We start from the raw sequence: 15,205 nt of genomic DNA, 5'->3' as shown, positions 1-15,205 counted from the left end.
AGAAACACCTTGGTGATGCTCCACCTCCTGGGGTGAAGCCGGTGCAGGGCACCACAGCGAGCAGGAGCCGCCCATCCAGGGAACAGTTGTGAATCGCTGCGTGGTGTTACGTGTTGCGTTAACCCCCTCTGCCCCATAGTGCGCGTGGGTTCGACCAGAGAGTCCTTCTGAAACGGCTGGTGGGAACTGCACCCTTTCTGCGTTGCCATTAATACGTGAAGATAGGGCGTGCCCTTCGCAGGGATGGAGCGGAGACGTTTCTGACACCTGCAGTCTTCGAAACCTGTCCTGGGTGGTCTGAGGGAGCCGCTGAGCAGAGCCGTGGGTCAGGTATTGTGGTACTGGGCACTGCTGTCGGTCACAGAGCCCAGAAACAGCGTCACCCTCCTGGGGAGCGAGCCGTGGAAAGGTTTGTGTTGCGCTCTCCGCTGTTTCCGTTTGCTGTCTCGCCATCAGGTCTTGGCCCAGAATGCGAGCGGTGCCTAACCCAGCAGAGGGTACAAACGGGGGTGTCAAACGCCTGTTCCATTAGCCTGGGGACGTGTTTCCAGCTGATCATCTTCACTCGGATAACATGATACTGGGAGGGGGGTGGGGATAAAAGGAAGCAGATGGTAATAGAAATACATGTTCAGGTGGGGAGACGCGTGGCCGCTGCTAGCGCTGCTCGTTACGAGCTATGACATCGGATTCTGACGGGATGGAGCAAGAGCCGGGCGTAGAGTGAATTCCTGCAGCCAGAGCAGCTCACCGCGTAACGGAACAGCTCCCAGTGCCAGCCACTTAATTTATGATTAATGTGCCACGGGATTTCCCCCGACGTTTATGACACCTTTAGGAATAGATATGACAATGACTTTATCACATGGAGTCACTTCATACTGTCTGCATCCCTCTTAATGATTTATATATTCGGGAGTGATTTTATCACTGGTACTCAGTAACGTAATAAATGAGAAAACTCAATGGTCTGTAAATTACAACATTGATTAAAGAAGTGATTACTGGTATAACTCTGACATGAGTGTGGTAATGCTGGCTTATATTTCAGGACAGCATGTTAACGATATATCCACTGCAGCGTTCAGAAATGCTTTACAGCTTTAATCACAATGTAAACATTTATAAACAGATAATGTTTGTTGTGGAGGAAATGAGCAGAGTTCTGTTAGTCTGCAGTGGGTGAAATCCACTCCAGAGCCAGCTTCGCTTGGCAGACTGGAAGCAGCATTCCCCCCGATGAATGTTCTCAGCACGGCAGAGCTCGGTTTGCGGCTTGCCTCCGCTGAGACCCGTCTGGTTCCTTGGGCTCCTCTTGGCCAAGCCGGGAAGGAGCCTCGCTTGTGATAAATTCCACAGCACCGTGATCGCTGCCCAGCAAACAGAAAAGCAACCACCAGCTTCATAAACAGCATCCAGTCTTGAGGCACCTCCAGCATAATTATGCCCCTGAGCCAACGAAGGATTGTTGCATCCAGCTGCCCCCGTAGTAAAAGGCCATCGTGAACATGCATAAAGGGAACAGCCCTGTCTCGTGTGGCTTTGGTTTTGAGATGCCAGGGTTAGCTTTGAGCTTGTTTTGTCACAGAGATTACCTTTTCTTCTTTCTCTTCCTCTCCCCCTTAGGTTTCTGACAGATGTGACTATGTTTTTGTCAATGGCAAAGAGATGAAAGGCAAAGTGAATGCGCTCGTGAACTTCACCTATCAGTATCTGAGTGCTCCCCTGCAAATCACTGTCTGGGTTCCGCGCCTGCCTCTTCAGATCGACATTTCGGACACAGAACTGAGCCAGATAAAAGGCTGGCGTGTCCCTGTTCTCTCCAACAAGAGGTAGGTTCGAGCTGCTGTGTTTCTCGGGGTGTTTTTTCTGAAATGACTGGGGTTGATTTTAATTCCTGCAGAACAGCTGCAGCACCTGCACCCAAAACGCAGCTGTACGGGAATCCCCAGCTTTGCACCGGACATCTGCACCTAGGCGGAAGCCTTTGCAATCTGTGGGGGTTTGGCTTCTGCGCAGCAGAGCGCAGCGCGGAGCTCTGCTGAGATCTGCTCAGCATTGGTAAGGCACACAGCGTGGGTGAAGTACTACAGTCCGTTTGCTGGTCCTTCCGCGTGCTGGGTAGCTATGGGTCAGCAATGGTCCGAACACAGCTGAAGGGAGGGCTGCTGTCTGGGGGGTGCTCTCCCTCAGCACTCCGGTGATAGTTTTCACTAATGTTCTTGAAAACATCTCTTTATGCTTCATTTTCTTATGAAAAAAGACCCACTAGAGACAGTGACGATGAGGATGAAGACGAGCGGAAGGGAAGAGGATGCACTCTGCAGTACCAGCACGCCATGGTGCGAGTCCTCACGCAGTTTGTAGCTGAGGATTCCAGCCCCTGGGGGCAGCTGAGCTACCTGCTGGGCTCAGACTGGCAGTTCGACATCACAGACCTCGTGATGGATTTTATGAAGCTGGAGGATCCTCACGTTGCCAAGCTGCAGGAAGGCAGGATTTTGATCGGACGAGAAGTCGGAATGACAACGATGCAGGTACTGTGCTCCAAACTGCCACGTTCTGCCACCCCCATGGGGAGTCTGTATGGGCACAAATCCAGTGCAGTGTTCTGCTATCCTGAGGCAGGATAATTTCCCATTCTGTCCTGCGATCCAAGCCAGAGGTGGATGGAAGCATGCAGCATGGCCAGGAGCTGGAAGCCCCAGGGCCCGCCGAGAGGCACAGCTCGGTGAGAAGGCAGAGCTCTTGTCTCACCTGGGTGCAGAATACACCAGTCAGCTGGTGGGCACCACCTTGACTTTCTGACACTTTCAATCTTTAAATTGTGCCATGTGTCTCCTGACTTATTTAAACATTAATTCAGGGAAAAAAAATGCAACCTGGTTAATAACCCTGAAAGGCACAAGTGGCCAACACATATCCCAGTTCTGCCCCAGCTGAGTCCTTACCAAAGCCAGAGCAGAGAGTGAATATAGCTCATGTGGGCTGTAGGTACGAGATGGGGAAGGTGGAGAAGACAGTACATGCATGAACTAGCTACCCATAGTTCCCTAAAGATAGCAGTATGGCCCTCAGTTTATTAAAAGGAAGGATATCCTCCTACCTTCATGTTTCATCAGAAACAGAAGATAGAGAGAAAGAAAAATTTCCAGGCAAAGAGGTGGAGGACAAGTCCTGGATGTTCTAACCCCCCTTTGAAATGGCTGGGGAAAAAGTCTGATGAGCTCGTTGTCGTGGTTTAAGTGACTGAACCCAGCACACTCATCCATACTGGGATGCAGAATAACAGGGGAAGAAAGTTTTAAATCGTTCTAGTGAAACGATGCAAATAACACAGCTGAGACAGTACAGCCCTCGGTATTGGGTGCAACGTTCTCAGCCACAACCTCCCTACTGAGCGTGTTTCCGACCCTGCTAGTGAAATCAGACTGCTGTTTGAGGGTGCTCTGCCACTGCAGTTCTGTGCATGAAGCCTTGGGGACAAGAAGGGACATGGCCTTATGAAAGTGTTTCAATTGACCAGCTTTTTCTTATTTCTTTTGTGTCTCTCCAAAGGTTTTGTCTCCTCTGTCTGACTCCATCCTGGCAGAGAAGACCGTGACTGTGCTCGATGACAAAGTGACCATAACAGACCTTGGAGTCCAGCTGGTGGCTGGGCTTTCGCTCTTCCTTCAGCCAAGCGCAGCAAGCAGTCGGGCCATTGTGGCTACAACCGTCGCCCAAGAGCTGCTTCATACTCCTAAGCAGGTAGTGTTCTCTCCCTGTTTACTGTCGTTGCCTTTGGGACGGGCAGTGTTTTGTGACGTGCAGTACAGGTGATAACTCACAGACGCTGAAGTGTCGGGGTAGGACATGTCCATGTACTCCCTCTGGAATTTTCTCATTTCTTCCCTTCAAATATGGACTTAGTCTGCAGCAAAAGCTCTGACTGCACTGAAGTTCAGATTATTTCCATCTTTAACACCCTTTCTTTAGGTGATGCCTTGTCTGTTGTTCTCACAGCACAGGCAGTCTTTGGGCAGGGATCCTTGCCTGCTGCATGAGTGTGCCCTTGTTTTCCATGCTGGAGAGCACAGAGCTCTGTGTGTCACAGCAGTTTAGTAGTTCGAAGAGCTATAAACCAGAGGCAGAAGAGAGCCAAATAGATTTATTTTCCCTCCTGGAGTCACAGCAGGCTGCCAGGCTCCTCTCTCCTTTCATTTTTCGGATGGATCTGGGGGGTGTTGATTCAGTTCATGTGCTGATCCCACTTCGTCTAAGCCAGCAAATTTCCATCTCTGTAAAGGGAGCCTTTCGAGTGGCACATTTTGGGTCACAACCCGCATGGAAAAGAAGATTGGAGAACACCACTAGGTCGAGGCAAACAGTTGCTCTGGAACAGATTGAAAACAAGGGTCAGAAGCAGTGAACAAGCTGGATGTTCATTGCTCTTTCAGTCAGTTGATTTGAAGAGTGAGACCAGGGACCGCGCAATTAGCTCTGTCCACAGCTACTCCCCTCGCTGAAACTGTGCTTCACCTCCCATAGACAGGGAGATCTCAAGTCAAGTTTTATGGCCCATTTTCATGATTATTGCTACCTAATTTTCTGGAACATAAAAATAATTTAGATTGTTTTATAACTTAGTGACAGGAAAATGTCCCAACCAGAAGGCCAGGCTGCCCATCTGTTCCATTTACTGCATCCTGTAAACATAAGAGTCTTATGTAATTAACCCATTTCTACCCTTCTCCGGGGCTGACGATCCACATCTGACGTAGTTTTGTCAGGGACTGTAAAAGCAGGAGCTGCAGCATGCCTGGCCCGATTCTCTTGTGCAAGACAGAGCACCTTTTCTCCTGCAGCATCACTGGGAGAGTCATGGTCTGATTGCAGATGAAAGAGCTTGTGAGCCTGGGAAGGTTGCACAGATGCGTTGCCAGCTTCTCGGATTTGTGGATGACTGGTCCCGAGTGTGCAGAGCCTTGGCAGCAGCGAGTTACGACAGGGCCTTGCGGCAGTGTGCCCCTGACATCTCCTAGTGTGCTGTGGCACGGCTCGTGATGTACCCCTGCAGTTGGCACGCTCTGAAACAATGCAGAAGGGTCAAAGTGTGTCAGCCTGGTTTGATTCGAAACTATTTTCCCCAGCATCTGTGTTATAGGACAATTTTAGTGAAATATTTTGTTGAAGCTGATGTTCTTTTGCAAGACCGTTTCCATGTCCTCAGAGTGGCACGTCTGGGATACACAAGTGACAGGGCATATTGGGTCCCTTTCTGGGCAATGCCTCCAGCTTCTGGTGCTGCTGTGAGATGCTGTTGACCCTGCTTTCCCTTCCCTGGGCCTGCAGACAGCACTACTGCCTCATGCTCACGGAACATACCGACTGTAAAATGGGAGGCAAGAGAAGATCAAGCACTCTTTTCTCAGTAAAAAAAGTTTAAAATTTGTTGTTTCTTCTCTAGACTCCATCTGGAAAAACCCAAGACCTAGACTTTATTAGAAGGCAGTGGAAAACCTTCTGTACATCAGGATCTGGGATGCCCAAAGAAATCTGGTTGCTTAGTAGCAATCCCAAATTAGTTTTTCGCACTCCTTCTATGCACGGCATCTTCTGTCCCAGTTTCCTGCAAACGTAGAGCAGCATGTTCTTGTGGAATCCCACTTCAGTCTCTGCCTCTCCTCCCAGCTCCTCTGGAGCCTGGCCACCCCCATTGCCTCTGCTTGCTTCCCACCACCTCCTCTTCACCAGGAGAAGGAGAAGCCTGCCTGCTTCCCAGCTGAAGGCTTTGCTGGGAGCATCACTCCTCACTTTGGAGAATCTGTGAGAGCTGGCTCCTCCTCCAGCCCAGTGAGTGTTTGCAGTCCTGATCCCAGTCCTGCTGGGTCACTGGGCACAGTCCCTAGCTATGGGCACCCTTCATCCCGGAGGCCTGAGACGACTCCACATGTCGTGCAACTCAATTCCTACTTTACTGTCAGCTGTTTGTTTGTCCTCAGCCTGCAGACAGGGCTTGCCCCAGGGAGGGCTGGTGGACAGACAACTCTGCATTTGCATCACCAAAAAAAGCAGTCTGGAGCAGATTTCACACTCGCAGATACACTGAGGGAATATTCTGAGCCTGGGAGTGGGCTGTGGAGTCCCACGCATCTTTCACTGCAGTCTGAGTGGAAGATGCAACACCGAAGTCACTTGCCCTCGGAGCAGTTGAAGTGTAGGAATGCTCCTGGGGGAGCTGGCCAGGCGTGAGCCGTGGTTCAGTGTACGACCTGAGACCCACTGAGCGGGGCCTGCCGTGGGAAGTGCGGAGTGTGAGTGAAAATCAGGCCCTTTTGAGAGAGGGTTGTTTTAGCTCAGAGTAAGCACATACTGGAATGTTGCAAGGACTTTGTTATCTGAGCGTGCCTTCTGCTCTCACACAAGTGTCTCAAACAGCCCAAATAACTCTGCAAACCTTACTGATGCACCCGAAAGAGAAGTAACGGTGAGGGTGGCTAAAGGTTTTGTTTTTCTCAGGAACGATTGTGTATGTCTCAGCATTGTTACATGGAAAAGACACTCAACGTGTGCTTAGTCCAATGTTTTCCTTGGCTCCGCTTTAGCACCTTCCATATCAAGCCTCAGGCGAGGTTAGCAGGTGTCCTTGGGTGATCAGTACCCCGGCAGGCACAGAATTGTCCCCAGCAGATTCCAGCAGTGCTACAGCACATCTTCCAGGATCCGAGCAGTGAGTTTAGTATTGCTGTGACTTTCTTTCCATGAATATAATGACTAGATTACTTCCTTGATTATAATGATGCACCATGTCTGCGTAAGTAGCACAAAGCAGCCAAAACACCAAGTCCTGGGAAGCTGGCAGTTTCTCCAAATACCGAGCAACCTGAAGAGGGTAAGCTATCATTTTTTCTCTTGGATGCCTTCAGTTAGATATCTTTATCTGCAGTTGGGCAACTAATTACCTGAGGTGACCTTGAGGGATGCTGAGCTCATGCTTCCTGTTTTTTTTTTTAAATCAGTGGGGAGCTCACTGGCACTGAAAAGTGGATCAATGGTTTAGGTGCCTAAAAATAAACACAGGTTGACCAACTTCAAAATATCAAAGTTGAAATGTCTCCTAAAAATTTGGAAACTGTAGCTGGGAGCAGCCAGTGTTCAGTGGCCACCTGCTCAGGCGGGAAATCTGTTAAGTCAACACTGCCATATTGAAGGCTTCCCAAAAAGGTAAATAAAAGAAAACCTACAGCGTCTACATGTTTTCTGCTCTGAGTGAGCTTCGAGGACTCTCAAGCTGGCGCTGCGGGGAAACGCAGCCGCATCATAGCCTTTTCACCACTGCAGGGTATTGCACGTGGTCCAACGAACTGAAATGGGAGAGGGGATAAAATAAGCATCTGTGTGTATCGATGCATCTCCGTGCCTCTGGAAAACTGCAGGCATCTTCTTAGGGGAAAACAGAGCGATGTTGGCGCTTTCTAACGGCCGAGTTCTTCCCTTTCGCGTGTGAAGCTCCTGCTGACACCGGTGACATCCCCAGCCCTGAGAGGTGACCGTACCCTCAGGGAGCATCCTCAGGATGTCAGCCCTCTCCCTGGCAGGAGGTGGGGGTGCTCAGCACCCCTGACTCAGGGCAACAAGCTGGAGCTGCTCTCACGTCCCTGCCTGGGGTTGGCACGGTACTGCCCTGTGCTGGGTTATGTCCTTCATGCAGACGAGTGCTGGGGCTCACCGACATCTCACAGAGAAGTAACAGCTCTTAGGAGTATTTCTGCGTGTGGATTCGTTGCCCCATTCTGGCAGTATGAATTACACTTAAATTGTAGTTATATCTTCTTTAACCTGACAGAGCAATGCAGTGGCTCACAACTATGACAAAGGAATTAAGCAGCATGGGAAGGGGAGAAAGGATGTGGTGTTAGATAAGAATCTGAATTCTTCCCTTGCAAATACAAGCAAATTCCCACTGGAAAGGAGTGTCACATTAGCGGATTGGACAAAAACGAGAGGAAGAAATACACAGTAGGGGAATGCATGGTTTGAATTAAGATCTGAGTCTTGGCTGCCTTTCAATCCCACATCATAATGATCAAGCCCAATTTTTACTACACAGCCACAGGCTTAAGAATAAATGCACATATAATACTTTGATATTTCATGTGATAAAATTGCTAGGGAGCCCCATTCCAGCATTCAAGTCCCCAGATAAAACAGTCAGAGCTGGTCTAATAGAAGCTGCTGAGAACAGTATTCCCTTGCCTTTACTGGAGGGAGGGGAGTGTTTGTTTTCTGCAGAGCCATCCAGCCACCCTTTTCTGTCCTGCGGGGTCCTGCCTCACTCCAGGACCATTGCAGCTGACCCCAGCACCTGAGGGCTTATTCACAACCACTTTTATTTGGGCTTTAGGGACTGAAGACCATTAAAAGGGCTTTTCATTCTGGGCACGGAGTAAAATCAAATATACCGATCAGACCTCACATCTGTGTTTGAAAGCAGCGGAAATCTTTACATTGCAACCGGTCCTACACACTTTACTCCCCTGCTTTTTGCTTGAAGAAAAGAAGATCGATGCCCTGGTGTCACGCTGAGCCCAGCTCTTTTGAGGAGGTTTTGAGGGACACTGTAATCGCTGACTGTGGGGCCTCAGATGGGCTCTGTGGAGCATCCTAAGATGAGCAGACTTTCAAACGCTGTAGGATGCCTCAGAGGGCAGAATAGCCATCGCTGTGCCTCCCAGATTTTCACAGGCAACCGGTGCGAGCCCCAGGCTGGTGGGACTCGTTAGCCCTCTGTATGATGGGCTTAGAGCTGGTTCGGAAGCGCAGCCCAGCATCCTGCACCCAGGTTGGCGTTGGGAGGGTGAGCCTCCGGTTTTGTCCAGCGCGAGCGGCCGTCGCCAGCCAACAGTCCTGCTGGTGGTGACTCGTGTGGCAGGGTTTGGCGTGTTCCAGGCCACAGAGCTCCTTGGGGACTGCTGGTTTCCACTAGTGCCATGTTACTTCTCTACCCTGGTAATTCCCCTTTTTACCCACCTAAACACAACACAGGGATAGCAGGGGGCCAGAACTACTAACCAAAAGCAAAATGTGAGTTTACCCAAGCAGATTATCAGGTGGCAACTCTGGCCAGCCTGCTGCTCGGGCGTGCAGTTACACTGGGGACAGAGGAGAACGGCAAAGGCACGGGGGGAAGCGTAGGCAAAATGTGTCTTGACAAAGGCACTTTTCCAGGAGCTTGGGGCTAGCATGACACTTGATAATCAACAGTGGTGGTGGGAAGCAGTGTCTTTATTGCCTCCGGGCTGGATTGTGCTGCCAGTAGACGTGATCCAACGTGCTGGGCTGACTCCACGTCAGCGCAGCCGCTGTGCGAGACGCCCAGTTCCCCCGGAGACACTGGCACTGATGGGTAGTTGTGGTTCGCTTGTTCTGGGAGCGCAGCTGGGAGGGGGTGTGTGCATGTGTGAAGGAGGGAGGACACGAGGAGGAAGGAAGGGCTGGAGAGTCCGACAGCTCCTCGGGCTATTTGTTTATGCTGGATAATTAATGAAGGCGAGCTCTGTCAGCTCAGTGTTGAGGGCACCAGGCTGGGGGAGCAGCTTCGCAGGTGAGAAGGCTCCGATCCATCTTCATCTGCAGGCGGTAATTGGAGGGCCTTGTCAGAGACTGGGAGGGGATTTATTGATGCAGTACGTAGGATTTGCAGAAACAGCTCTTTGAAGGACACGGTACTAAATCATTTCTTTTTCTTTTTTTTTTTTAGTTTTTCAGAATTTATAATCATTTGGGAAATTCACTTCCTTCTCCTGCCTTCAGCTTTCCTTTAATGATGTGAGTGGGAGGAGATGATCTCTTGCTAAAGAATATTTGGGCTGATATAATATACTTTGGCAGGATTTGAGATTCTGTCCCCCTTTCTCTCATTTGTTTTCTTTCCTTTTTAATTAATACTGTCCGTAGTGTAAGCATGACAATGTTGTGTGGTGAAAAAAATGGTTCTTCCTGTGAAAAAAAGGTCTCTTGGAAATAAAAAAACATGGAAAGTAAGTGTATCTTGCACAGCTCCCCAGTGGTACAGGAGGCTGTTCTCTGGTTTAGGGAGAAGCAAGGCCAAAGGATGCTGAATTGCCAGAGGAGATACATCTTTTTCTCTCTACATATATCCATTAAAAAAAGATCCTTTTTTTTCCCACGACTGGGTTTGCTCTACTACAGATTCGGATGATACAAATTTAGGCTGTGCCCTGCAGCTTTCTGTTTCCGTCTGTTCAGCCATCTCAGGGCTGTGTCTGTAATGAAAGATCAGCCGGTTTAATTTCCTCACGCCGTTCACCCTCCCGGCTCTGAGCTACCCCAGCTCCAGTTCAGCTCTTGGAAGTGCAGTTAAATCACCAGAACTTTTTCTTCTTTCCTGTTGTGCCACCACTCCTTTTTCTTTCGGTCCCTCAAGGGTTTGTTGATAGCACTTTGGAAATCAGATATTCAGTATAGCCCAACCTTCTGTACAGCTAAATGTCCCTTGCTGTTGTCACGGAAAAGCTTTACATTTAGCTAGAAGGGGAGCAATTCCCTTTGTTTATAACCATAGCGTAACGAATTGCAGCCAATTGAAAACCATGTTGGGCTGTGAATTTGTATTGTGACTAGGCAGGGGGACGTGTCCCGATGGGGATCCTCAGTTGTTCCCTGTACCCAGGCGTGAGGTTAGGGGTGTGAAGCTGCACTCGGGCTTGCTGCCTGCACGCCTGCGGGCTAAACGGGCAGGACAGCAAATGGAAAAATAAAGAAAGCCGCCGAGAGGTGGAGAAGTAAATATCTTTATCATCTGGATGGGAATTCAAATGGCAAGGGGCTGACCTCTGGCTTTGTGTTGGCTCTAATGATGAGTTCGGACAGTGCTACCTGCAGAGAACAGAGAGTCCAGTGAGATCCAGGCCGTTCGTACTTTTATCGTACCAGAATCTCCCTCCTCCTCTCCTTGGCACAGAATACGGTGGACTTGTTACTTCTCTGGAGGATAAAGTGTGTTTTACTTAAAACAAACCTTGCTCCAGCAAAATGGCAATTGTTCGTGAGTCTTTTTCTTTTGGGTCGTTCTTCTGCTCCAACCATTTCCAGGATACTGTGGTAGCTCCTTATTTCTGCTGAGGTATTTATACCTAGTTTAATCTGACAGCTCCCTGTGACACCCGAGCATGGGGAGCATGAGGAAAGAAGTGTTCTACGAAGCCCCTCCAGTCATTTACTGGTTTGTCTCTGGAATTATAAACTTTATAAATGACTGTCTTTATAAACCATGTAGATTGTCGCTTGTTAACAGGTACTTTGGTCTTACGGGCCTCTCGTATCAATTACTTGATATGTTCTTCTGCAGACCGTTTGCAGGAAGGATAACAGTGGAACAGTCTTTTTAGTAAAAGACGTGACCGGTTTTCTGCCCCATCAGACAAAGCTTCGTTTGCTTTCAGAGCAGCGCAGAGCCGCTGCCTCCCGCTCCCCCCGGCTGCCGTTGAGAGATTGAGGAGCTGCGGTGGGTTGAGCTGCCTTGTTAAGACCCTGTCTTTAACCATGTTCCTCTCCTTTCAGGAAGCTGTTGTGAGCACCTGGATTCAGTTCAGTGACAGCTCTGTTACTCCCCTGGACATTTACGACCCCAAGGACTTCTCCCTTTCTGCAGCGTCGTTAGACGAAGCTGTTGTCTCTGTCCAGCAGAACGCTGCCTTAAAGTGGCCGGTTGTGGCAGCAGAAGGGGAAGGTCAGGGCACGTTAATCAAGGTGGACATGATGATTTCTGAAGCCTGCCAGAAGTCCAAGAGGAAAAGTGTCCTGGCTGTGGGGAGCGGCAGCATCAGAGTCAAGTTTGGCCAGAATGATGCGGACTCCAATGCAGGTGGAGATTATGATGCCGATGAGATTGAAAACCATGCTAGCGACCGGCGGCACAAAGGGTCGGATCAGGAACGGTATGGCCAGGATGGACGATACTATGGTAGCTCTTCAGCAGAGCGAGAGGAAGGCGCCATCCGGAAAGTCAGCACCACGGCAAGATCCGTAATCAAAAACAAGGTCATTAAAAACAGTAGGCTGGATGGTGGGAAGCTGTCGGATGACAGCCAGCTGCAGAACATTCCCATAGACTTCACCAACTTCCCTGCTCAAGTGGACCTCCCAAAAGGCAACACGGGCTTGGAGGAAAATGACCTGGTGCAGACACCTCGGGGCCTTAGCGATTTGGAGATCGGAATGTATGCCCTGCTGGGGGTCTTCTGCCTGGCTATTCTAGTCTTCCTCATAAACTGTGCAACATTTGCACTCAGGTACCGTCACAAGCAGGTGCTGGTGGAAGGACAGGCCACCATGGCCCATTCCCATGACTGGGTCTGGCTGGGAAACGAGGCAGAACTGCTGGAGAACACAGCAGATGCATCGCCTCCGCAGGATGAGCATACGACTATTATCGACCGAGGCTCGGGTTGTGAGGAGAGCAACCAGCTCCTCAACGGCAGCACTCAGAAGAACGCCCAAAGCCAGGCTCACAGGTCTGCTGACTCAGGGGGCAAGCTCGGAAAGGAACCGAAATCGGAACCTCTACATTCGCCGACCTCTAAACGGAAGCGGGTAAAATTCACGACGTTCACTACCATCCCTCCCGACGATGGTTGTCCCACTGTCAACTCGATCCTGAGTAGCAATGACGATGACATTAAGTGGGTGTGCCAGGATATGGACCTGGGGGACTCCAAAGAGATACGAAACTACATGGAGAAGTTCAAGGACAAAGTGTAGCTCCTCGCTGGTTTTTTTGGGTTTAACCACACCTTGATGCCTTCAGTTCTACAGTATATATTGGGAGGGAAGAGGGGGAGGGGAAGGAGTCACCAGGAGAAATGGTGAGGCAGTTTTTATAATCAGGGAAAGAAATTTGCCAAACTGTCCATGGTTTGTTTCTGGTTTTCACTTTGTTTTGTTTGTCCAGTGGTTATTCTGCTACTCATGGATTTAGGAAGCAGAATATAAATAGCAGAAAGGAACAAGGGAATAGTATGAGCAGTATGATGAACTGGGCGAGATTAGGTTGTGAAAATCTGTTTATGGGTCATAGGAGTAACAATTACTGTAATGTTTCTAAGTACCAAAATTCCGTGTGAAAAGCAGAGAGAGAATATAGGAGCATGAGCAGAGCGAGCAGGAGACAGGCAAGAACTTGTCTGTATTTCTAATAAAACACCACCGTTTTGGACATACGACCCCCAAGGAGACGTCTCAGATTGTGGCTGAGGCGGTTTCGTTTTAGTCCTCCACTGAAGTGAAGGTGTGTCGCTGGCTTTATGCACGGAGGAGGGAGAATTTACCTGGTATTTTGAGTTTTACTTTTCTGTGTGTCTTGTAAGTTGAAACAGAATGATTTCCACTCTTGGATTTTTCTTTTAAATATCTTAAAAGCAGGAAAATATTCAATTCACTAAATTTGCAGTGGACCAAGGACATTTTGTGTCTAAGTTAGCTATAAACAATCTCCTGTCATCTAAAGAATTCATGGGACCGGTATTGACTAATCGTGTCCATGTGGGGTCTCCGAGCCTCCACCGGTTCACCCTCTAGAAATGTGTTCTCTGTTGAAGTATTCGTTTTGCTTCCAGGTTTGGGTTGTCCATTTAGTTGTTTGGTTTAAATTTCCACAACCAAAGCTGCCACGATTCACCGAGGGAAGAAGGTGCTGGGTGGCGTTGGGTTTTGGCAGCAGCAGCTGGTGGGGGTGCCCCACCGATGCGTGTAGGTACCTACATCTGGGACCGTCACAGGCCGGATAGGTACAGCCTGGGCCTGGGGGTTTGCCAAGTCCCTGAAATCACGATTTCATTCTGTATCTTCTGTTTATTCTGACATCACCAACTCCCATCAAGCTCCGAAAGCTCAAGTAAGAATGGGCAGGAAGACACTGATTGTCCCCAGATTTCTGTTTCCATGTCTGGGGGGGGTTGGCCCTGAGCAGGCTGCGGGGAGGGAGGGAGGCGCTGCTGAGCCAAAATCAAGAAATATCCAGAGCTATTTTATCGGTTCTTTTTGCCGTTGGACCAGCTAGGACTGAAAACTTTAGACTAGATCGTGAAGCTGATGTTGTGAATGGGAAATTGCAAAACCAGGAGTAAATCTGAGGCAAATACGAAGCGGAACCCTGGCGGAACTTCAGCTGACGGAGTGCGCAGATCAAAATCTGAACGGTGCGGGAACTGCTGTCTTCCAAACCCTTTTGTACCTGATGGTATGTCCAGCTCCTGGGAGAGCAGTGCATTGCCCTGATGTTAGCCAGAAGCTCTTGCACTGGCCTGTCCTTACCCATGTCTGTCTTTTTTTTATTACTAAACTCCGTAGTTCGGTTCTTTCACTTGGACAAAATCACTCCTGCCGCCCCGTAACATAGAAGGACGTTTAACAAGATATGCCTAGTATGCATTGTAGACTGAAAGAATGTAATATTTATTTATACGTTATATGAATCGTAATTAAAATGCTTTACATGGCTTGACAAATGAGCCTCTTTTCTGAGGGGAGGGGCTCCTATTCCGTGCTGGAGTGCTGCATCCCCTGCCCAACGGCTGGCACAACCCGCTCTCTGAAGGGAGGAGAACCGGGACACAGGGAAGTTTTTCGCTGCTCTGACCCTTCTGTGAACAGCTTCCCCCTCCCACCCAGCGTGGGGCCGGTGACGGATGGCAGGAGAAGACAGCAGCCAGGCACAGTTCACGGCAGTGCCACTATCCATCTTGTTCACCCTCGTGCCTACCGCCAGCACCACCCGCTCCCGGACTCGGATGCGCGCCGCCCAGTCATAATTAATGACGCTGCTTCTCTGATTGAGGCGGCAGGTTCAGAGGGAAGCCAGTGTCACTGAATCACAGCTGTCACGTACAAAGCACCCGGTATCCCAGAGGACCCCGAAGTATTTACCAGCAAAGCGCAGCGATGCATCCGCCACGCCTCGGGGGATCGGTGTATCTTCCTGGGAAAACACAGGTGGCTCTGGGGTGGAAAAGGCGCTTACAGCTGCAAAACGCAGCCGCAGAGAACAGAACCAATACCCCAGGGTAGCGCAGAATGTAACTGCTCCAAGTGCCTTTTCAAGGAGGCTGTTAATGTGCCGAGCTGCCTGTTGCAGCACGTGAAGGATGGCATCTCCAGGAACCCAGTGCTCCCCGGCACGTGGGGTGTGCTGGAACCGCTGGAG

The 15,205-nt window shown here is 49.7% G+C and overlaps 1 protein-coding gene across 1 annotated transcript; it reads left to right on the top strand.

Annotated features, from left to right (window-relative positions):
* The first annotated feature begins 1,668 nt into the window (after positions 1 to 1,668).
* LOC104515296 (transmembrane protein 132C-like) lies at positions 1,669 to 12,765 on the top strand. The gene is made up of 5 exons (XM_010159211.1): positions 1,669 to 1,832; positions 2,264 to 2,537; positions 3,559 to 3,750; positions 11,566 to 12,070; positions 12,116 to 12,765. The coding sequence occupies exons 1-5, from the start codon at positions 1,669 to 1,671 to the stop codon at positions 12,763 to 12,765; spliced, it is 1,785 nt and encodes a 594-aa protein (XP_010157513.1).
* Positions 12,766 to 15,205: the final 2,440 nt, after the last annotated feature.

Source organism: Eurypyga helias, unplaced genomic scaffold (assembly GCF_000690775.1).
Source record: "Eurypyga helias isolate BGI_N326 unplaced genomic scaffold, ASM69077v1 scaffold8609, whole genome shotgun sequence".
In the NCBI taxonomy this organism is placed as follows: Eukaryota; Metazoa; Chordata; class Aves; order Eurypygiformes; family Eurypygidae; genus Eurypyga; species Eurypyga helias.
Note: the sequence above shows the minus strand (reverse complement) of the source record. Positions and strands in the feature narration are given on the sequence as shown.